Consider the following 24,605-nt stretch of genomic DNA (forward strand, 5'->3'; position numbering starts at 1 on the left):
TTAATTTTATTAAAAACTTTTATTTATTTTTTTTAAATCTTAAATTAAAAGTTTTTTAAAATCTTAAGAGGCAGCATAATCGTGAGTGTTGAACACAGAGAGACAGTAACCCAAAACCAACATGGCATCATGCAACTGCGTTTGGAGAAAATGCGGACTTTGAACAGTCTATGACTTTGCATGTTAACTTGTGTTTTACACCCTGTAACAGGTTAGGGTTAGGGGTGGTTTCGGTCTCCGAGGGCAACAGAAATACCCCGCCGGTGAGAAAACTATTTGCCTCTCGTGAGTCTGGTCACCAGGGGCGTCGGCCGACCTAATGCTGTACAGCGGCACAGTAGGGCACAGAGAGATAATGTGAGCGTGCAAAGCTTTATTTTAAAAAGCTTGTAAATTAATCATATTATTTTAAGATGTGCATGTGCACTATTTTGTACGCATTCTGTAGATTACTCAGTATCTAAACTTGAGATAAATTCCAAGGTAGCAAGGTTGTTGTTTTTTTGTGAAACTCATACCAGGGCACAGCAAATCAATACCTAGGCACGTGCCCCTGTAAAGTAGGTCTGACGACGCCCCTGCTGGTCTCCTGACAAAATTGCTTTTCTGCAGCATTGTAGCGCACTTAACATGCAAAGTCGCTGCACCCCAACGCGGAATCCACTGAAATAAAAACGCCTTTGAATGATGCCAGTTTTCACTTACAGTAACAGTAACCCAAAACACTCAGTACACAGTACACACATGAAGGGGGACCAGAACACATAAAAAACACATGTATTTTACACGCACTAACACACACACATGCAAACCTTCACACAGTGAAACGCATCAGAACCCTGCTGTAAGATGTTAGCATCCGAGCAAAGGCTGATCGCTGACATCTAGTCCTAAGTATTTTCTAATGAACTGTAAACCAGGATCAGGTATTTTATAACGAACTGTAAACCAGGATCAGGTGCAATAATTGTCTTGCATTAATAATGATCTTGTACTATGTTATGGCCAACTTCAAGTTTCAAGTAAGAAGGTGTTGAGCAATCGATCAGTTGTAGTGTGCTTTTGCGAGATTAGTTTCCTACAAGTTGACAACATAACTTGTTGTGTTGCCAGAGGATAACATCTCGCAAGCTTGGCACCAGATGAACCAGGTCTTTTATAATGAACTGTAAACCAGGATCAGGTCTTTTACAATGAGGATCTGGATCTTGCCCTCAGGCTCTGATGCATATGTCAGTGAGCATGTCTATGTGTACAATGGTGTGTATGTGTGTGCATTTGCGTGTGTGCAAGGAAGCCAACAGCGGTCACTTGTCCTAGGCCAAGGGGATGGGGGGGATTGCGTCAAAGCTGTCAGCAGATGTGTGTGTGTGTGTATACGTGTGGGTGTTCCGATTTGATCTTCCTGCTGTAACAAATAAAGGCAGTGTATTCAACTGTGAGTGTGTGTTATAGTCCCTCTTGTGTGTTTGTGTGTGTGTGTGTGTTGTACATAGTTACTTCTTGTGTCGTGTGTGTGTGTGTTATAGTTCCTCGTGTGTAGTCTTCTCTGCGTCCTCTTCTGTCTTGAGCTTCAGTTCGTCGGCGGTGATTCTGCCATCTTCGTCCCTGTCCTGGTTTTTAAACATGTCAGCGATTACCTCATCAGGTTCCGCCCCCGGCTTCAAGCGACCTTTGCCCTCCAACACCTGCTGCAAGATGAACGCCGAGAACTGAAACACACACACACCCACACAAACATGAAGGGTCACAAGCCATCAAAGAAAGCTAAGTTGCTTGAATTCTTGCACCAGGTGTGTGCATGAATTCCGGCACCAGAGGTGGAATAAAGTCATCCAAGAACAATGTGAAAGACTGGTGGACTGCATGCCAAGATCCATGAAAGCTGTGATTGAACATGACTTATTCAACCAAATATTAATGTATAAACTCTTCCTAGGTTAAAATATTAGGATGTTTGTTCCATATTTTCTTCACACCTCTTTTTATTGCATAGGCAGTTACAAACGAGGTGTGAGTGTGGGCATAGGCATGCAGAGATAGGGATGATGAGGTAGTGATAAAGCACCTGTCCCGTTACCTTACTCGACAAAAATTGCCCTTTTGAAAGTTGGTTTTACAATGTGCTGTATTCAATGTAATATAATATAATATAAGTAAGGGATTACTGATGACAGTGTGCGTATAACGGGAAAAATAATGCACACCTAGGTGGTGATGCGGCCACAATGCACCGTGTCGTCAATTATCCCTTACATAATATAATAGCCTCTATAGCACTATTAGGAAGGTTCACATGCCCCCCGCCTCAAGCACCTGACATGCCCCCCAAAGTGAGTGAGTGAGTGAGTGTGTGTGTGTGTGTGTGTGTGTGTGTGTGTGTGTGTGTGTGTGTGTGTGTGTGTGTGTGTGTGTGTGTGTGTGTGTGTGTGTGTGTGTACCTCCTCTAAAGGGACCTCTCCGTCCTGGTTGGTGTCCAGTTCCCTGAAGAGGTCTTTGGGCTGCTCGTCGAGCCAGATGAACAGGTATCCCTCTGGAATGCCCTTCACCAGAGACACCAGCTCCACCTCAAACACCAACACCGCACTACCGGGCACATCACCCGCTATGGAACACACAAAAGCATGCTTGTCAGCTTCAGAGAGGGTGTACCATCCGAAAGTACCATTGTGATAACGTGTACCAATTATTATAAATCACTGTCCAAGGCATGCCTTCTGTCTCTTTATTGTACCCACTAACACACAACTATTACAACATGTTCCTTGTCTGTCTATCTGTCTAATCTAAATAGTTATTCTGTGCTATTTGTATTCTCCAGGTGGCATGGGTATGCTCTTTCTCTGTTTTCCTCTGGTGGCCTAGTACTGCATGTAAACTCCTCAGGATACCACTAGCATGGCGTGCATCTCTGCTGTGATGATATTGAATCGAACAGAGAAATCGCAGAGGCACGATGCTGTATCACAGAGAAAAGCAAATTAATTAATTTTCAAATCTTGGGGTGTATCGAACTGTAGGTCCAAGAAAGCATTTGTGTGTGTGTGTGTGTGTGTGCTTGTGTGTGTGTGTGTGTCACCTTCTCTCTCCCTGTGTCCTAGGCGTGTGTGTGTGTGTGTGTGTGTGTGTGTGTGTGTGTGTGTGTGTGTGTGTGTGTGTGTGTGTGTGTGTGTGTGTGAGACCTCCTCTCTCGCCATGTCCTAGGTGGGGGGGTATCGTGACCGTTCTGCGTTCGCCGGCACACATCTCCTGAAGTCCCGCCTCCAAGCCGTCAATCACTTTATCAGCACCCAGAACCACATCCAGAGGGGACGACCTGCACACACACACACACACACACACACACACACACACACACACACACACACACACACACACACACACACACACACACACACACACACACACACACAATACAGACACACACACGCACACATACACACACACACGTGCAAACACATGCACAAATGCACACACATTTTATTTTATGTACTTTATTTTATTCCACATTGCTAGTAAATAATATAAATAGAAACAAAATCTAATGAATATTCTGACAACTATTTTGACCAACAAAAGCACCTTGCAATTGGAATGCAGTCTTAGGGATACTTTTCCAAATGAACATGCTCCCTATAACTGCTGACATTGAGCAGTATTTAGCAAGCTGTCTGGTCCTTCATTTACTTAGTACACGCACACACACACATACACACGCATGCACGCACACACACAAACACACATATTGTAATGCTGTAATAGTTTTGTCAGTTATACTGACAATTATCACATGGAAAGTCACAGGGGGTGGGGGGCATCAGAGGTGTTACAGGTCCATCTAATTAGTATTCAACTAACAGAGAAACTGGCTTGAACAATTACTTTTTCACACGTTGTAAGGAAACAACAACAAAATACTAAATGCTCTTTTTACTTTTATGTAGCAAAAACTTTTGTTTACAAGTGTTTTCTTGCACTGTTTGAAGACCTCTAAAACAGTTTTTGTTTGTACAGGTGTGTTTACACTCAATTTAAATAAAACTTGTTTGTATTACATTCACTTTACTGTCATATTCTTTTTTGTTAGGCTTTTCAGAATACAACCATATGTGCCACTTTTGCATAGATGTTTACAGTTAGTTGAAATACTCTATAGAGGGTTACATGAAAGTGAGAAATCAACATTGTACTATGTGCATTCCATCTCAATATGATGTATTTTTAGCCCTAATGTATTATTTTGTCACCCAGTCATGGGTGTGTGTGTGTGTGTGTGTGTGTGTGTGTGTGTGTGTGTGTGTGTGTGTGTGTGTGTGTGTGTGTGTGTGTGTGTGTGTGTGTGTGTGTGTCTTACGAGGTGAAGAGTAGAGTTCCGTCCAGTAGAGAGCAGTTGTAGTTGTATCTCAGGTGGTCGTGAGTGTCGCTGCGTTGGCTGCAGTTTAGCTGATGTGTGATCTTGATGTCCACCTGCTCAGTACAGTAGAGAAGTTAGTCTGTGTGTGTGTGTGCATGTACAGTATGTATACATGTGTATGTGTGTGTGTGCATGCGTGTATATATACAGTACGTGTGTGTGTGTGTGTGTGTGTGTGTGTGTGTGTATGTGTGTGTGTGTGTGTGTGTGTGTGTGATCTTAATGTCCACCTGGTCAGCAGGATTATGGAAATCCACAACGTACACATCAAACACCAACACAGCAGAGCCAGGGATGGTGTTACCTACACACACACACACACACACACACACACACACACACACACACACACACACAAACAGTCATGTATTACAGGCACATTCATCTATCTATCTATCTATCTATCTATCTATCTATCTATCTATCTATCTATCTATCTATCTATCTATCTATCTATCTATCTATCTATCTATCTATCTATCTATCTATCTATCTATCTATCTATCTATCTATCTATCTATCATGTAATTATCTTAGTGAGGACCTTCCATTGACTCCCATGATATGGAAGAGCATAACCTTTATTTGTTAAGTGTATCACCTTTGTATTGAACTGAGTGTACATCCTCGCAAGGTCTAAAAGTCCTTCAAGGATCAACGAACATATATAGCTTTATTTTCGCCAGTCATAGGGATGTGCTATATACTCTGTGATATCATCTTGAATGTTGAATGTTGAACTAAAGAGAGAGCGAGAGAGTGAGAAAGAGAGAGAGAGAGAGAGAAGGTGTTTTTGCGCGTTGGTCGCCTGCATTTGATTCCACTGACGGAGGGAGAGGGAGAGGAGTACTATGCAACGCCAGAAACACCAAGAAATGATGTTAACTTTGTGGGGAGAAATAGATTTGTTTAATAAATACAATTTTATCATGATATATAAGTCTAACTTGCCCTGTTCATGTTTCTCCCAGAGGAGATTTCAGCAAATGAGTGCACTCTGTGTGTTTACTTGCTCAGCTGCTGTCACATCATGTGGTGAAGTCAGTTTGTTGGATGCAGCAAACAACAGTAACCCAGTCTCAGTAAGCAAGGCACATTTTGTGTGTGTGTGTGTGTGTGTGTGTGTGTGTGTGTGTACCTGCTCCGTGCCGGCCGTATGCCAAGTGTGTGTGTGTGTGTGTGTGAGAGAGAGTGTGTGTGTGCGTTAGTGTACCTGCTCCATTCTGTCCATATGCCAGGTGAGGGGGCATGGTGATTCGTCGACTCTCTCCTGCACATGCTCCTTGTAGACCTTCATCCATCCCGGCGATCACAAACCCCCGGCCAAGATACGTGTCATACGTATGGTTACGACTATAGCTACACACACACACACACACACACACACACACACACACACACACACACACACACACACCGATATGCATGTCATGTGTATGGTTACAATTATAGCTACTCCCAATTTCTCTCTCTCTCTCTCTCTCTCTCTCTCTCTCTCTCTCTGTCTCTGTCTCTCTCTCTCTCTCTCTCTCTCTCTCTCTCTCTCTCTCTCTCTCTCTCTCACACACACACACACACACACACACACACACACACACACACACACACACCTGGAGTCGAACCCCTGGCCATTCAGGAAGGTTCCGTTGTAGTGATATCGCATGAAGTCTCCTGACTGGCTGCGTCTAGGGCAGGTTGCCGGTAGCAACAGCGTTTCCACGGTGACCTTGTCTTTGGGGTTGTGGAGGTCCTCCAACTGGATACTGAACTGAAGAGTAGCATGGGGGGGCACGTTCAGACCTACACACACACACACACACACACACACACACACACACACACACACACACACACACACACACACACACACACACACACACACACACACACACACAATACACACATATACTCGATACACAGACATATGCACAGTACACACGCAAACACACACACACACACACACACACACACACACACACACACACACACACACACACACACACACACACACACACACACGAGTCATTATGCTGGATACTGAACTGGAGAGTAGCGAGGGGGGGCATGTGCAGACCTACGCACACACACACGCACACACACACACCTTATACACACACAGACACATTGTACATACACACTTGATATGACATCTAGTACATACTGTACACATACACACACACACATTATACTTGTATACATACATTTTACACACACACACACACAAACATTATACTCTCTCTCACACACACATCATACTTGTATACATTGGGTGCATCGAATGCCCCTTATGAACATTTTTTGCCTCAACCCTAGTGTAAAAAATGTTCTACACCCAGTAAAAACACACTGTGTAAAATATTTAGAAATTTGGATGAAGTCTACCGGGGCCCCCAGCCCCATGAACATAGAAAATAATGGTGATAGTCAAAATCTTGGAATATAATGGACATTTCGGTGCATCAAGCTACCCAATAAAAACATATCGCCTCAACTGTGTGATAAAAATGTTCTGTGTACAGTAAAATCACTCTGTGTAAAATATGTTGAAATTTTGATTAATTCTACTGGGTCCACCAGGCCCATGAAAATACAAAATAATGGTGATGGTGATGGGCAACCTGGATTCCAAAGCTGAAGTCCAGTGCCACATATTCCAAATATAGCCAATATAATGAACCAGCTGACCCACTGCTAGTATGAAGCAAGGGATTGAAAAGCTGTATGACTGTTATTTGTGTGTTTCACCTGTGGGCCTACAATTCCTGGTGGAACATCTGTACTAAAGCTGTGAATGCTCCTTGGAATGACTTTTTCAAGAAATTCCCGCAAAATACAACTGCATGTGATGTTGGAAAGAGTGGCTTCCCAAAACCTGTACTAAAGTGACTTCTGAGTATGTCATGGGTATCACCAGGTCCAGAGTTCATTTCCAAGGGCCTCTCAGGTAAGTTATGGTACTCATCTGATGGAGTCCCAGGTGAAAAACCCATATACTTAAAGTGTACTTTTTTTGACCGTATTTAGTACAAAGTGTACTATTTTCGGCGATTTAAAGTGCGCTTCATTGCACTATTAGTGCGCTGAAGCACTACTAAAGCAGTACTTCAGCACACTTGCAGCACACTGAGGATGCTAAATTGGCACCGCTTTTGGACAACTTTAAGTGCACTACAAGCACACTTTTGAAAGTATGCTCCAAACACGCTTTTCATGCATTCGTATGGCATTAAGAGTGTGCTTGAGTACACTTCTATAACATTTTATTGTTACTAGAAGTACAATAAAAGTATATTAACTTCATGCTTCTTTGGACTACATTGGAACATTTTAAGTCTGTAAAAAGTATATCATATGAAGTATTGTAAATATATAACAGGTATGCTTGAAGTGTATTTACAGTACACTCCCAAGTACATGAAATAATATAAATGTAATATTACAATCCATGCTGGTTCTCAGAGATTGTACGTTACTCACAACCACAGTCACAGTAGTGTTACAGTATGCATGCTTAGCATGACTGACATTTACAATCCTTGCATTGTTACAGAGATTTCAGGTACATATTTCACTGTCTTTCAGTCTTGCTCCTCCTTCCTGCAATTGATCACATTGATTGATGATTATTAATGACTCCATACTCATTGTTTGAACAATTAGTTCCACCTTACCTTCAGCCAAGATACTGAGGGAAGTGTGAGCCTATATATACCAGAACATATACGTGACCATCATAATGATGGTGGGAACATGGTCATTTTTTGTGTACCACTTTAAATTTTAAAAACCCCTACAATAAACACAGAATATAACAATGAGTAATATTTTCATGCAAACCAAAAATATTCCTTCAGGATGAATGGCTTTCTGTTTGAGAAATTTACCTCCAAGAACTGAAGGACATGAAAGGACATGCATGATGGTGCATTATGGGTAAATGAACCGAAAACTAGATGTCATTCATTCCCAATGTAATGCACCTGGAGCATGATTAGGATAATGGAGCGCAGGTGAGGAGGATGGAGGTGATTGGTGCACGTGGGTTGGTGAGCAGAGTTTTAAACAGCAAGAAACTAGACTGTGAGGAGGAAGCCGCAAGGAGAGATGACTGCGAGAATGCCATCCTGAGGGGAGAGAGAGGCGAGAGTGGAGCGGCAAGGTGGGAGACGTCGGACACCGGTAACCGGACAGAGCCAGGCGAAAGGGACGAGAAGTTGGATGAGAAGTGGACGCGATCCTATGGATCAGAAGGCAAACTGGCAGCTCGGAGGAGAGCGCGACTGGCATAGTGCCCAGAAGGAGTCCGCAATCAGAGTGACGGCCAGGTGATCCTGCCTCGATGGAAAGGGGTGAGACGGACATGCACCCCACCGTGAAGATGAGTGACTCGTATTCGCCTGGTTACTGCGCCCCGTGAGTGCTCCACTCGCTCTCTCTCTCTCTCTCTCTCTCTCTCTCTCTCTCTCTCTCTCTCTCTCTCTCTCTCGCTCTCGCTCTCTCTCTCGCTCTCTCTCTTTTCCTCTCGCTCGCACCCAAGATTGCTGAAGACCAACCAGCTATTCCGGGCCTACGCAGAAGAACTCCCATCGCTTCTCATCACCGCCAGCTGCTCCCGATTGAACGTGTGTGCCATGCCCCCGTTGCAGTGTAATTCACCTCGCAACCCCCGCACGGATGGACTTGGTGGCTGGACTGTCCAAGCATTCCATTGGAGACTTCAGACTTGGGCGTGGGTGGGTTCCCCCGTGGGTAATGGACAGAGACAACTAGGCCTACCCCTTTTGACTTTTAATCCAGTGGTGGTAAATAAATAGAACGAAAACTGGAACTTGTGTCTTGGTTTTTGGTGTTGTGCAATGAACTCCCAGGGTAGTAGTATCAAAGTGGGCGCGGCCAGCAAACGCGCGCCCCACCTGTGACGTAAGCGCACTTTGAAGATTTTTGGGTGAAGTACAATCATGGTGCACTTAGAAAAAGTGTACTTGCAATATGTTAAAACGATTTACTTTAAAGCGCACTATAGAAAATCACACTTCAAAGACATTTGGGTGAAGTGTAATCATATTGCACTTTAAAAAAGTACAATTGCAATATGTTATTAAAAAATACGCTTTTAGTAAGTTCACTATTAGAACACTATTAGTATATTCCTCTAAATACACTTTAGCCAAACATCTTCGAAGTCCACTTGAAGTATGGTTCGCTAAGTGTACTTCCTTTGAGAGCAACTTAATTACATCTAATTTTAAGTACACTTTAAATAAGCATATTGTAAACATACTTTTTCTTAGCACAAAAAGCACGAGTGCACTTTTAACATGCTAAGTACACTTCAGTCATGCTTTTATTGTACTAAATTGAACCACTTTTTCACCTGGGGTAAAGTGAAATACTACCACAGGCGATGGGATAAAGAAGTAATGGCACTCTTCGATACAGTTGTATTGACTGCATTGTAGCCTAATCATTCAGCTTTAGTACAGATGTTCCTCCATGAATTGTGGGTCCACAGGTGAAACACACAAATATAACAGTCATACAGCTTTGCAGTCTCTTGCTTGATACTAGCAGTGGTCCAAGGCAGCACGGAACTGATATCGTGTTGCAAAACAGCAATTGTGCCTGAATATAGCAGTTTGACCATCAGTCTGTCCCGAGACTGAAGTCTGTGTAAGTGGATCGACTGAATACACACCATGCTTAGATATTCCTTCTGTTTGTGCTCCCAATACAGGTGATTTCATTAATTACCTCATCAACCTGGCTTAAGTGGTAATTAGGATCAGCTGGTTCATTATATTGGCTGGGGCAAATGTGTCACAGGGTTTGTCCACCTCTGTTTTAAGACGATGGGAAAACTGGATTCAAAAGCTACAATCCAGTGCCACAGATTTCAAATTACCTGGTTTTACCTGTCCAATGGCCCTGATTGGAAAGGTAAAACTAGGTAGGTAATTTGGAATATGTGGCACTGGACTTCAGCTTTGGAATCCAGGTTGCCCATCACTATAACCATTATTTTGTATTTTCATGGGCCTGGTGGACCCAGTAGAATTCATCTAAATTTCAACATATTTAACACAGTGATTTTACTGTGCATAGAACATTTCTATCACACAGCTGAGGCCATATGTTTTTATTGGCTAGCTTTATGCACCGAAATAGCCATTTCTATTCCAAGATTTTGACTATCACCATTATTTTCTATTTTCATGGGGCTGGTGGCCCCGGTAGACTTCATCCAAATTTCAAAATATTTTACACAGTGTGTTTTTACTGGGTGTAGAATATTTTTACTATAGGGCCGAGGCAAAAAAAATTCATAGGGGGCATTTGATGCACCCTAGTATATATACATTTTACACACACACACACACACACACACACACACACACACACACACACACACACACACACACACACACACACACACACACACACACACATTATACTCATAAACACACACGCATCTGTGTATACGTCTGTGTATAAAGTATATGTGTGTATGTGTGTGTGTGTGTGTGTGTGTGTGTGTGTGTGTGTGTGTGTGTGTGTGTGTGTGTGTGTGTGTGTGTGTGTGTGTGTGTGTGTGTGTGTGTAATGTACTCTGTGTGTGTGTGCAGGGGCGCCACCAGAAATTCTGGGCCCTATGAAAGATTCGAATTTTGGGCGTTAGTGCTTTTGGGCCCTCTTAAGGGCCCTTGTCAGTGCTTGGGCCCTTAGAATTTGTAACATCTTTCCCCCCCCTAGCGGCACCCGTGTGTGTGTAATAATGTGTGTAGTGTGTGTGTGTGTGTATAATGTACTCTGTGTGTGTGTGTATGTGTGTGTCATACCGTATCCCTTCTCTCCGTATGCGTTGAATGGTGGTATAGTTAGGCTCCGCCTCTCTCCTACGCACATGCCCAGTAGGCCCTCCTCCAGGCCAGAGATCAGCCACCCCTCCCCCACCACTGAGTCCTGTGTCTGTGAGCGAGAGTAACTACACACACACACACACACACACACACACACACACACACACACACACACACACACACACACACACACACACACACACACACACACACACACACCAGGTGAAATTCTGAATTGAATTGAGAATGGCCCCAAAATTCCAAATGACAGTGTATACACACACACACACACACACACACACACACACACACACACACACACACACAAACGTACCAGGCTTGGCCGAAATTCCTAATTGAATTGAGAATGACCCCAAAATTCCACTTCAATTCTTGAATTTCTATATGAATTTGAATTGAATTCCAAGCAGGAAGTGAAATTGCTATTCGAATTGGAATTGCAGGAATGATAATTGGAATTCATTACATTTTCTTGAAATTCAAAGAATTATATAATGCGAACACTAGGTGGTGCAAGGAACACTAGATGGAGCTTTTTCCCTCATGCCATTTGCTTACTGAATTCCTCCTAATTACTTTGATTGAACACACACACACACACACACACACACACACACACACACACACACACACACACACACACACACACACACACACACACACACACACACACACACACACACACACCTTTTATTTTCATTTTTATTTTTATTTTATTTCTTCTTCACCCTTCTTCTGCACACTTGTTTTGCACCGGCCATGCATTTCATTACAAGTGACACGAAAGTGTCTCTATGTACATGACAAATAAATATCCTTGAATCCTTGAATCCTTGAATATTAATTAGTGTCTGTTCCCGGCAAGGTGGGTGGGAAGAGTAAATTACCCGTTCAACTGCCCCCTTAGGGCCTTAGGTCACCTGTTGGGCTGCTAGCAGTGCTTTACCTATGAATTAGGTAGGCCATTATGAAACTTTCTTTTTTCACTTAAATTTTGAGCAAGTACAATATCATCCTCAATTTGTTGTAGATCTTGTTATGGTGGCAGTTTTGTTTAGAAAAAAAAGTGTCAAAGTGAAAGTCATCTGTAGGCCTTGCGCGACAGTTGCTATTTTACTTATTGAAAATCATAAGGGGGCCTGTGTGGTTTACAAAAAATGTTTTATCATTGATCCATCACTTTGAATGTTAAATACATTGCTAGTTAAATCTTATTAACGATCATTTTTGTTGGTGTATTTTATTATTTTTAAAACATAGTATTGTATGTGTTTCTATGTTAATGTTATTATGTTTTGCCATCCCTGTGATGTAATTATGATTACTTGAAAAGCACAGGCAATGAAAGCACATGCTTAAGTATCAAAATCTCACTGTCATGCGGTTAGGATGAATTTGTCTGAATTGCCGTTCCAATTTTCCATTTCCTGTCATTCAAATTCACTTCAGTTCAACATCCTGTAGGAGTGCAGTCAATTCAAATTCAGATTCAATTTGAATTTCTGAATTGAAATTCTGAATTTTGCACAAGCCTGACTCTCTCTCTCTCTCTCTCTCTCAAACACACACACACACACACACACACACACACACACACACACACACACACACACACACACACACACACACACACATTGCGGTGTACACACGTATACACACACACACACACACACTCACACACACACACACACACACACACACACACACACACACACACACACACACACACACACACACACACACACACACACACACACATTACACTGATTTTGAACAAACAAGTAGCCCTCGGGTAGCTCTCAGTAGCCCTCGAGTAGCCCTTGGTAGCCCTCAGGCCCAGAAAGGTTGGGGACCCCTGCACTACAGTATATATATATATGGGTGGTTGACGTTTAAGGGCGTAACGCAAAAAAAAAAAAAGTTTTTCAAATTCCTGAAAAAAATGATGGATAAAAATTGAAAACAAAAAAATAGAAAAAAATAAAGCACTTAGTGGTCTGTGGAATTTCACCTTATTGTTGCCATTTTTGGGAAAATGTGTCCTGCATCAACACATAGCATAGGCATGTCACACCGCAGGAAAATGGAGTCACACCACAGGGAAATCACTGCATTATGGCCATTTTAATCCTTTTGTATACATGACTGACATCTGAGCTCATGCTAACTTGATAATGATATTGTGTTTAATCTTAAAGGGACAGTTTGGTCAATTTCAACATGCAGTTGTAATGCTCACACTACCCTGGACTTGTCAGTACCTGAGATTTGTTTTTCTGATTCTTCAGCCGTTTCCGAGATCCTGGTCATTGTAATGGGGGCAGCTCTTTGTTTACATTTCAAAAAAACATTTTTATTTACTCCCAAAAACATCCAAAAGGTTATGAAACATCAGCAGACAACTAGCAAACAGCAGTACCTTTTGGGAAAAAATTTGGAGTTGGCCTATGTTTCATTTTTTAAAAATGTAAACAAACGCTGCCCCCATCAGAATTGCTCATATCTCGGAAAGGGCTGAGCCGAAAAATGTGGCATCACCAGGTACTGACAAGTCAAGGGTAGCGTGAGCAATACAACTGCATGTTGAAATTGACCAAACTGTCCCTTTAATATGTGTTTTCATTAATAAAAAAACTTTTTTTTCCTCCTATAAGAGCAGTCACACCACAGGACACCATAAAATGAACCTAAGCATTGCGTGACAGAAAGATTGCAATATGAAGACATATTAAGAGGTTAAGAGTCACCTTAAACTTCCAAAGCACTCTCCAATAACTGAGGTACTGACTGGTTAAAAGCCAGTCTTTAAGACCCTTGTAGTTGGCCTTGCAGCTGCCCATTCACAAACATTGACATACATGTCACCCCACAGGACGCAATTTGTGTTACGAAATTGAACTTGTAGTTAATATTACTGTCTTGAGTTTTTTCCACATTCACATATCTTAATCTAAAGTTAAGATTTATGCAATCATGCCAAATGCTTCATACATTATTCAAAATGTTGTTGGTTTATTTATATATATATTATTATATATTGTTTCATTAATGTTACAGTCACACCGCAGGAAATTTGACATATAAACCTTTACATAAATCTTAACAAAAATGTTTCTTCTCATCTAAGACTAATATGAAACATAATGTACCACATCTTCTTTCAATGACATTTGTTTTTTAAAGGAAAATAACAGTTTTGTAGGTTTTTAACCAATGTTACGAAAAAACAAGGCGTCACGTCTCCCACCCATATACACACACATTACATACTGTAACGCCTAGCGCTAGCCACTTCAAAGGGATGACGAGAGACAGCAGGTACAATTCATGTCTTTGTTTATTTCCTGCCCTCTTACAGTCTAAAACTTGGGCAAAAGGAGGTGTCCCCAAAGAAAACAACAAACGCTAAACTTTTCACTACAATAAATAAACTCCTTTCACACGTCTGTTCTCGATTAAGTTCTCCTCAGCTCTGCTTACAAGTTAGTGAACGTTATTGACCCCTTTTCCATAACAGCGCACCATATCAATATCAATAATCCTATCTAATCCCTTAATTATTCCCGCCAAGACATCTCCCCCAATCAAAACAAAATTCCAGCAGACACACAAGGGAGTGGGGAACAACATTCACGCGCACAGATACACACACATTCACACACATTCACCATTCACACATACAGATGGACAGATAGGGAATCCTATGGGGAAACACACACACAGAATCCACTCCAGGGGGCCTTTTTAAAAATGTATATTTTTAGAGGCTTTTTATGGGAGCAAATGGGACAGAGAGACAGATTGGGAAATGACTCCGGACTCAAACCAGGGTCCCCGCGGGTGGGCATGCAAGCTCAAATGTTGGGGGCTTAGAGCAGTGCGCCACAGCCACCCCCCCCCCCCCCCCCAAACACTCCAGGGGGCCTCGGCGCTACAATACCCTGCTCTCCTCCATCACCACAGACACACATTGCGCCAGCCCTTCATTGCCATGCATACACAGAGCACCTGGAGTCAAACTGCACCTGCCCACACCCCCACCCCCACCCCCACCCACACACACCCATCATTCGTCATCCCCCTGTGTTCACCTGGAGTCGAACTCTGTTCCATCCAGTAGTGTTCCGTTGAAGTGGAACCGTACGAAGTCGGACCTCTGCACTGAGCGCGCGCAGCCGTGGGGGCGCGAGAGGGAGATCGTCTGGGTGCGATCAGCTGAGTTCCATACGTCCAGCAGCACAACGTCAAACACCAGCACCGTGTCCGGCTTTATCACATCACCTAGGAAACACACAGCAACACTATATCACCTTGAAAACACACAACACATCACCCGGGAAACACACAACACCACCAGTACCACATCACCAAGAAAACAAAGACATCACTAGCTACGTCATTGTCACTGTGTGGTGTTGTTGCAAGCCTCTACTTTTTTTTACCTGCAAACAAATCTACCTTTGGGTATCAATAAAGTTACCTTACCTTAACCTCAGAAACACACAAACACACCACATCACCTAGGAAACACACAACACACTAAATCACCAAGGAAACAGACAACACCAGCTACATCACCTAGGAAACACACAAACGCATCACATTACCAAGGAAGCCATCAGCAACATGTCAAACACCAGCACCGTGTCTGGCTTCATAACGTTGCCTAGGAAACACACAGCAACACCTCATCACCTTGGAAACAAAGACGTCCCTAGCTACATCACCTAGGAAAGCCAAACTTGCCAAAATTCCGTGCTCCTGGACACGGAATTATTTTCCGTGATGGACACACAGAAGTGCTCTCTCTATACTCCCACAGCTCTATGTTTCCACAGTCTTAAGTTTTCTCAGGATTTTTCTAATTTCAAATATTTTTTCTTACTGACAGGTTAGGGTTAGGGATTGTTTTGGTCTGGGCACAGCTAGTTTTATTTCATTCATTATATGAATTTGATAGCCTAGCAACCAACTGGAGAAAGTATTTCTCAAAAATATGTCTTTAATGACAGGTTAAGGTTAGGCAATGTTTTGGTCAGGGCACAACTTAAATTGCTATAGCATTATTTTGTTTAGGATTACCATATGGTATGCATTTTCTAATGATAGAGTTAACACAGTGCTGTGGTAATAGCCTATAGAAAGCACTTCCGTGTGCCCATCACGGAAAACAATTCCGTGTCCATGAGCACGGAAAACAATTCTGTGTCCAGGAGCACGGAATTTTGGCAAAATCCGTGCTCCTGGACACGGATTTTGTGTCCCTAACATCCGTGTCCAGGGGCACGGAATTTTTGGAGATCAGGCTGAATGAAAAAACTGAACCAGACAAAAGTTTTGGTTGCGTTTCATACGCAATGTGTGTACACTTATTGCATACACACACTGATTACTAGAAGCTATATTCAACGAATGTGAAGTACAACAACTTGATGATGGCGATGTAATGTCTGTAAACACAACATTTTGATAGCCTAAACAGGCCAACTAAGCACAGTCTTTACCACCTTATTTAACATCTCCCTGGAACAAGCAGCAGTTTCCACTTGTCTGAAACCATCGTTCCTATCCCCAAGCAGGCGGCCATCAAGTCTCTGAATGACTACCGCCCTGTAGCACTCACACCTATTGTGATGAAATGCTTTGAAAGACTGTTGCTATCACACCTCAAGTCCATCGGGAGCGTACCTATGTTCCCCAGGTCCTATGTTCCCTTGTCGTATGGGGAAAAAAGGGCTCTATGTTCCACGCATTGTATGTTTCCGAGTTTTCAAATTGTGCCCCTCCCAAAACCATCCCTAAACCATACCTGTCAGTAATGCAATGTTTCTGAGTTGTAAATTTGTGCCGTGACCAAAACTGTCCCTAAACCTAACCTGTCAGACGTGCAACAACGACCTGCTCTTTGCCATGCGGCAGCAGTCTACTTGGAAGCAGCGGGGAACATAGAACCCTTTTTTGAAAAAAAGGGTAAGCTCCCCCTCATTGTATGTTTCTGAGTTTTAAAATTGTGCCCTTCCCAAAACCATTTCTAAACCTAACCTGTCAGTAATGCAATGTTTCTGAGTTGTACATTTTTGCCGTGACCAAAACTATCCCTAAACCTAACCTGCCCGAGGTGCAACAACAACCTGCGCTTTGTTATGCGAGAGCAGTCTACTTGGAAGTAGCGGGGAACATAGAACCCTTTTTTGAAAAAAGGGTCCTAAGTTCCCCGGTTGTGGGGAACATAGGACCCGGGGAACATAGGAGCCGGGGAACATAGAGATGACCCCAGTCCATCACCCCACCATCCCTCGACTCGCATCAATTTGCCTACAGGGCGCATAGATCTACAGAGGACGGCATTTCATTGGCCCTTCACACTGCCCTCTCACACCTGGAGAAACCAAACAGCTATGTGCGGATGCTGTTCATCGACTACCAAGCTGGCCACTAAGCTGTACAACCTCGACTTCTGTCCCCATGTCTGCAGATGGATACTCAACTTCCTCAGTAACAGACCTGAGTCTGTACGCATGGGCAAAGTTCACTCAAGACCCATCACCCTAAATACAGGCGCGCCGCATCCTTAAATTTGCTGACTGATTGGCCTGATCTCTGACAACAACGAGACAGCCTACAGAGAGGAGGTGGAGCAGCTGGCACGCTGCGAAGAAGGGGATCTTGGACTTCAGGCGGTGTGGCCAGGGCAACCACTAGCACCAACCCATCAACATCAGAGGGGAGTCAGTGGAGGTAGTACAGAGTGTGCACATGGGCACCTGTCATGGAGCGCCAACACCTCGGCAATAGCTAAAAAGGGGGCACGAAGGCTATATTTCCTGCAGACACTAAAGAAGGCCCAGCTACCACGAGATCTGCTCACAAATTTCTACAGGTGTACGATTGAATCAGTGATTATATACAGCATTACATCTTGGTACACCAGCTGCACACACGACAACAAGAGGATGTTACAGCGCATTATTAAAACAGCAGAGAGAATCATTGGTTGCTACCCACGCTTGAGGAGATCCACCATACACGCTGCAACAGAGCAACAAACATCCTTAAAGATCACACACACCCTGGTCACAAGCTCTTCACGATGCTACCATCTGGCAGGCGCTTTAGGACTCTGCGTGCCCGCACTACAAGAATGAAGGACAGTTTCTATCCCACTGCCATTGGACTTTTGAACTCAATGCGTCACCTGCCACCCCTCAATACTTCACGACTCACTAAACTGTGAGATGAAGATTGGTGCAATTGGTGTGTGTGTGTGTGGGTGATTCTCATGAAGCAAAAAGAAAAACAATGGCCAGAGGTTTTAATGGTTAAATATGACATGGATTATTTTGATAGTATTACATTACTGTAGAGCAGTGTGTGTGTGTGTGTGTGTGTGTGTGTGTGTGTGTGTGTGTGTGTGTGTGTGTGTGTGTGTGTGTGTGTGTGTGTGTGTGTGTGACCTGCCCTTGTGTGTCCATACCCCCGGAACGGTGGGACTACATCTTTTGAGGTGTGTGTGTGTGTGTGTGTGTGTGTGTGTGTGTGTGTGTGTGTGTGTGTGTGTGTGTGTGTGTGTGTGTGTGTGTGTGTGTGTTTGTTACCTGCCCCTGTGCGTCCATACCCCAGGTGCGGTGGAACTACGATTCGTCGTTTCTCCAGAACACACATTCCCATGATGCCCTTCTCCACTCCAGGAAGCTGCCGGCCACGCCCACACTGCACCGTCAAGGCCACACCCCTGTCATGGCTGCAGACACGTACGACACACGCACACGGAGTAATCATAAACACAAACACTACACTTTCATTGCTGCCACAGGAAACACATCATCATACTCCCGTGTGTGTGCGTGTGTGTGCATGTGTGTGCGAGTAACGGAAGCCAACAAGAGTTTGACGATAGCTAGTTTGGCAGTAGAGAGTAACACCTCATACTATACAGTGGCCTGACATCGTAGCTCACAGATTAGTGTGTTGAGTTAGCGGCAAGTGAGATAGTCTGGAGGCTACCTATGCAATTTCTCAGTTTGCCCATGGCCATTTATTGGGCGTTATGAATGTATCCTTTAGCTCATAGCCATTTGTGTCAGTTGTATCTAATCAAACATATTGCAAGCTTCTGTTTGTCAAACCTTTCCACCCCTCCCTCACTTTGCCAGTCGCATTCTTTTTGTTGTTGTTGTATAGATTTTCACAATTATACAAACAGCAACCCAGCCCACCCAGAGGTGCACATAACACATACAGCATTCAGTTAGAAGTAATAATAATACAAAAATGATAACTAATAAATAAAGAAATAAATGAAAATAACAGAAATATAACGTGGAGAAAGTAGAATGATAATAATAATAACAACAACAACAACAACAATGATAATAATAACAATAAACTAACAGCAATAACAGAAATAAAAACAAACAAAAAGGTCTGCTACCTTGAGGAGCATTTTAACATTGAAACATTATGTGGATTTATTTGAGTGTCAATTTCTAATCAGTGCTACGCCCAGTGCCTCTAAGTATGCATCATTGACACTCAAGAGAAAGAAAGACTTTCTGCAAACTCCAGGAAAGGACTCCACGTCTTGTGAAACCTGCTAGAAGACCTACCCCTTGAGTATCTGGGTGGTTGACGTTTAAGGGCGTAACACAATAAAAAAAATATATATATTCCAATTCTTCAAAAAAAATTGGATAGAATAATTGGAAAAAAATGGAAAAAAATAAAGCTCTTAGTGGTCCGTGGAATTTCGCCTAATTATTGGGAAAATTTGTACTGCGGTGTGATATCATTGGTGTGACATTTCTGTAAGATACAGTAAATTATTAATATTCTGCACAAACATATCCCCCATGCTCTTTCTACTATTGTTCCTTTAACCCCTAACCCACACACACACTACTACCCACCCGCACCCCCACCCCCACCCACACACGCCTATGCATCGTACAGGCAGACAACTGTGATTTCATTGCATGGTTTCACTGTACTAGGCCTACTTGTAATAATTGTGTGAATGTGACAAATAAATCTCCTGGCATCCTTGCATGATGCATGAAAAACAAGTAAGGATTGAGTAACACATTGCACAAGCATGTCACACCGCAGGACATGAAGTCACACCACAGGAAATTCACTGCATTGTGGCCATTTTAATCCTTTTACATACATGACTGACCTCTGAGCTCATGCTAACTAGATAATGATATTGTTTTTGTTTAATCTTAATATGTGTTTTCATTTATACAAAAACATTGTTTTTCCTACTATAAGAGCAGTAACACCACAGGACATCATAAAATGAACCTAAGCATTGCGTGACAGAAACATTGCAATATATAGTCACCTTAAACTTCCACATCACTCTCCAATAACTGAGGTACTGACTGGTTAGGAGCCTGTCTTTAAGACCCTTGTAGTTGGCCTTGCAGCAGCCCATCCACAAACCTGACATACATGTCACCCCGCAGGAGGCAATTTGTGTTACAACATTGAACTAGTAGTTAATATTACTGTATTGAGTTTTTTTCACATTCATATATTTTAATATGAAGTTAATATTTATGCAATCATGCCAAATGTTTCATAAATTATTCAAAATGTTGTTGTTTTTTTACAGTACAGGCCAAAAGTATGGACTCACCTTCTCATTTAATTGATTCTCTTTATTTTTGTGGCTTTTTAAAGAACATAATCCATTTTCAGAGAGGGCATTATTTCTGTGCATGAACACATGTATATTGTTTTGCTTAACAAAAGATGAAAATATATAAAAAATAAAAACAATTATTTAAAAAATATAAAAAAAATGCCAAACAGTGACATGAACACAGCAAAACTAAGGGTTTCAACAAGCTTTTTTTCTGTCTATTTTCAAGTAAAAATACCCAGTCATTCGAGTCAATTTTAATTTATACAAGCAATACAAGACAGATTTTCTTGATCTGATAATAGGTCACTTGGTCAGCATAGCTGGTTATCTAGGTGAAACAGTGATACAAAAAGTAAAAGTAAAAGTGAAAAACAATGCCACAGATTCCCTCCAACACAGGTTTGACTTCCCCAAGTAACTGGCTGTGACTCAATATCATATCAAGAAAATGTCTGCAAAATGCTTGTATTGGCAAGTGTTTAAAACTAGGTTTTAGGTCTCAAAATTCCAGTTCTACAATTCTAGTGAGTTATTGGCGGACTTAAATGTTCAATTAGGATTGACATGACTGTCTGGGCATTTTTATTTGAAAATAGACAAAATAAACGTATTGAAATGTGTGGGGCCATCAGTTGTGCCGTGTCGACATCAGGTGGATAGACAGCTGTCATTGCTGTTGGACAACAGCTAGAATGATATTTTTTGGTAAGTACGTAATTCTCCATGTGTTCATGCACAGTTTTGATACCCTGCATGAATATACACAATGAAAATCCGTGAAAATAATGAGAATGCATAAATGAGAAGGTAAGTCCATACTTTTGGCCTGTACTGTATATGGGCCTATTATATTCCAGACAAGACATTTAACATATAAACCTTTAGATAAATCTTAACAAAAATATTAAGTCGCATCTAAGACTAATATGAAACATAATGTACATCTTTCATTTACATTTGTTTTTAAGAGGAAAAAAACAGTTTTGTAGGTTTTTAACCAATGTTACATAAAAACAGGGCGTCACGTAAACCACCCATCTACGTATTTCTAAAGGTAAAGAAACCAAAACCTCTTTGACCCAACATTACATTACATTACATTACATTTCATTTAGCTGACGCTTTTATTCAGAGCGACTTACATTTACTATTTTTTAGGCTATTGGTTACAGTCCCTGGAGCAATGTGGGGTTAGGTGCCTTGCTCAAGGGCACTTCAGCCATGGATGCAGGTGTAGGGAGAGGTCAGGTGGGATTCGAACCAACAACCCCCAGATTGAAAGACCAACTCCCTAACCGTTAGGCCACGGCTGCCAACAAAGGAAAGACAGGGAATTAGCAGACTTCCATTGTCGCAAGATAAGTCTCCAAGCAAGAAGTGAACCAAATGCAATGGCGTGTGTTTAGGACGTAGGGACCTTAACACAATCACCTATAACACCAAATACAGCAGTGATTGGGTTTAATGGAATGCGACTGCCGCACATATGTGTAAAAGCATCAAATATTTGAGTCCAGAAACTAGTCAGTGATGGACACGACCAGAACATATGCCCAAGAGTGGCCAAGCCCTGATGACATCTCAAACAATGTGGATCAGTGTTGGGGTAAATGTTGGCTTACCGTTCCCTAGAGAAATTAAGTCTGTGTAGAATTTTGAACTGAATCAGATTGTGTCTAAGGCATAAAGATGAAGTGTGGATCCAATCCAGGCAACCTTCCCAGGTCGCCAGTCACATTCTTAACAAAAATAGTAGGCCGGCTGGTTATAAGGGCAAATCATTTCATGTCCATTTTTTTCCCTGTAATATTTTCACATACAAATGCAGAAAATGGAATACATGTAGACTTGACATGTCATTGCAAGCTTAAACTGTCAAGTCTCTCCAGTCAATAGAGTAAAAACAAAGTCAAGTCACAAGTCATTTGAGACTCAAGTCTGACTTAAGTCCAAGCCACAAGCACACATCTCCGGTAAATGGTGCCATGAACTTTTCTTCCTCCAGCTGTGTTATGTATTCTGCTGCTTCAGTTTACACTTGAGCTACAAAACATTGGTTTTATACAAACTTGAAGGCCTGCAGGCTCCCCACTGAAGCCCATCCAGGGCCTGCTACAACCACACAGGCAGGCAACACACACACACACACACACACACACACACACACACACACACACACACACACACACACACACACACACACACACTTTCTAGGGCTACGACCACACAGGACAGAGTCCACACACCACTGCAGGCCTACTACACTACATTACATTATGGTTATGCTACACTACGTTACACCACATTACGTTACACTACACGTGTACATTCTACTTCACTACACTAGACAATACTACACTACTAGGCTACTGGCTACATACATTACACTGCATTAGATCAGAGTGTCATGCAGTCACTGCATTCATTAGGCCTACATTACACTGCACTACATCAGGCCTACATGCACTACAGTAGGCTGCATTGCATTACACTAAATTACACCACAACACATTACATTATACACAGTCACTGCAGCTGCAGTCATTATTACATTACACTACGGTGTGCCCACTGCCGTGGAGTGCAATCTGATGTGCGGTGCAGTGCAGAAGCTGCGTGCTTCCCCATACGTCCACGTTCTCTTCTGAACGTCTCGCCTCTTTTCTTAATACGTGTGTGTGTGTGTGTGTGTGTGTGTGTGTGTGTGTGTGTGTGTGTGTGTGTGTGTGTGTGTGTGTGTGTGTGTGTGTGTGTGTGTGTGTGTGTGTGTGTGTGTGTGTGTGTGTGTGTGTGTGCAGGCTACGTGTGCGCACGCGCGTTTTCTTACCTGGAGTCAAACTGTTTTCCGTTGACAAAAGTCCCGTTGTAGTGGTACCGGACAAAATCTCGGTCCGTCACTGTCCTCGCGCAGTGCTCGGGCACATAGTAGCGGTCCACCACCACGTCCTCGAGCGGCCCCGGGTTGCACACAGCTACCACGAGCCATTTCGCAAAGCACAAACTCAAGAAAACCGGCCCGGACCGAGGCATCGTCAAATGTTAGAAGCTACAGTTCAGCGGTGGTAGAGAAAACTCTGCTCTGCCCTGCCCCGTGTTATAATAGTCCGACACCAAACGTATTCCCGCTCCCTCTGTGCTGCGGAGATAGTCAAGACAGTTGCAGACACAGTTGCTGAAGACAGAGTAGAGTCGTACTGTAGACGTGGACACAAGAGGAGAGGAGAGGCTAGTCGACTCGTCACAGGCTCCTCAGCGCGAGCCTGTCATTACGCCCAAAGTGGCAGGCTATTGTTCACGGGAGCGCGTTCCACTAGAGACGGACGATAGAGTTTGCTCATAGAACTAATACAATAGAATGGCCCATCAGCCTCTGGGCATGCGTCTGTACCGCCGCCATCTTGGAACAGGGTTCTAATCAGGTATCTGTTCATTTACCATTATGGCCACGGCAGTCGGTGATCACTTTGTAAAGTTGAAGGATATTTGTGCCGCTATGCTTGCAGCAACGAGAGGACGAAAAACAGCCAAAGAAGGTGTAACATGAGGTAAGGTGTTATCTTGTGATTTTGGATGTTATCGATATTAAGTTTCTGTGACAAACAACGGCATGATGTGTTTGCCTTGAGCAATGTTGTTAGCCTAGAGCTAATATCATTTCACAGTT

General features: G+C 42.7%; 1 protein-coding gene across 1 annotated transcript; it reads right to left on the minus strand.

The window, feature by feature from the left end:
• Positions 1-1,251: 1,251 nt before the first annotated feature.
• Positions 1,252-24,270, minus strand: LOC134462910 (peptidyl-prolyl cis-trans isomerase FKBP10-like). The gene is made up of 11 exons (XM_063216168.1): positions 23,769-24,270; positions 18,888-19,033; positions 15,384-15,573; positions 11,251-11,396; positions 6,025-6,214; positions 5,628-5,773; positions 4,645-4,718; positions 4,355-4,467; positions 3,183-3,316; positions 2,442-2,605; positions 1,252-1,712 (listed from the first exon to the last, which is right to left on the minus strand). Exons 1-11 carry the CDS (start codon positions 23,969-23,971, stop codon positions 1,524-1,526), a joined length of 1,695 nt encoding a protein of 564 aa, XP_063072238.1. The 5' UTR covers positions 23,972-24,270; the 3' UTR covers positions 1,252-1,523.
• Between the last annotated feature and the right edge of the window lie 335 nt (positions 24,271-24,605).

The sequence above is a fragment of the Engraulis encrasicolus genome, chromosome 14, assembly GCF_034702125.1.
Source record: "Engraulis encrasicolus isolate BLACKSEA-1 chromosome 14, IST_EnEncr_1.0, whole genome shotgun sequence".
Taxonomy (NCBI): Eukaryota; Metazoa; Chordata; class Actinopteri; order Clupeiformes; family Engraulidae; genus Engraulis; species Engraulis encrasicolus.

What these genes read in the sequence shown, in the direction of transcription:
- LOC134462910 (XM_063216168.1), bottom strand. Translation starts at nt 23,971, where the DNA reads ATGCCTCGGTCCGGGCCGGTTTTCTTGAGTTTGTGCTTTGCGAAATGG. An exon ending in GTATGGACGCACAGGGGCAG is followed by an intron (nt 15,574 to 18,887) that starts GTAACAAACACA and finishes TGTGTTTCCTAG; the next exon opens with GTGATGTGATAAAGCCGGAC. An exon ending in AGGACATGGCGAGAGAGGAG is followed by an intron (nt 2,606 to 3,182) that starts GTCTCACACACA and finishes TGTGTTCCATAG; the next exon opens with CGGGTGATGTGCCCGGTAGT.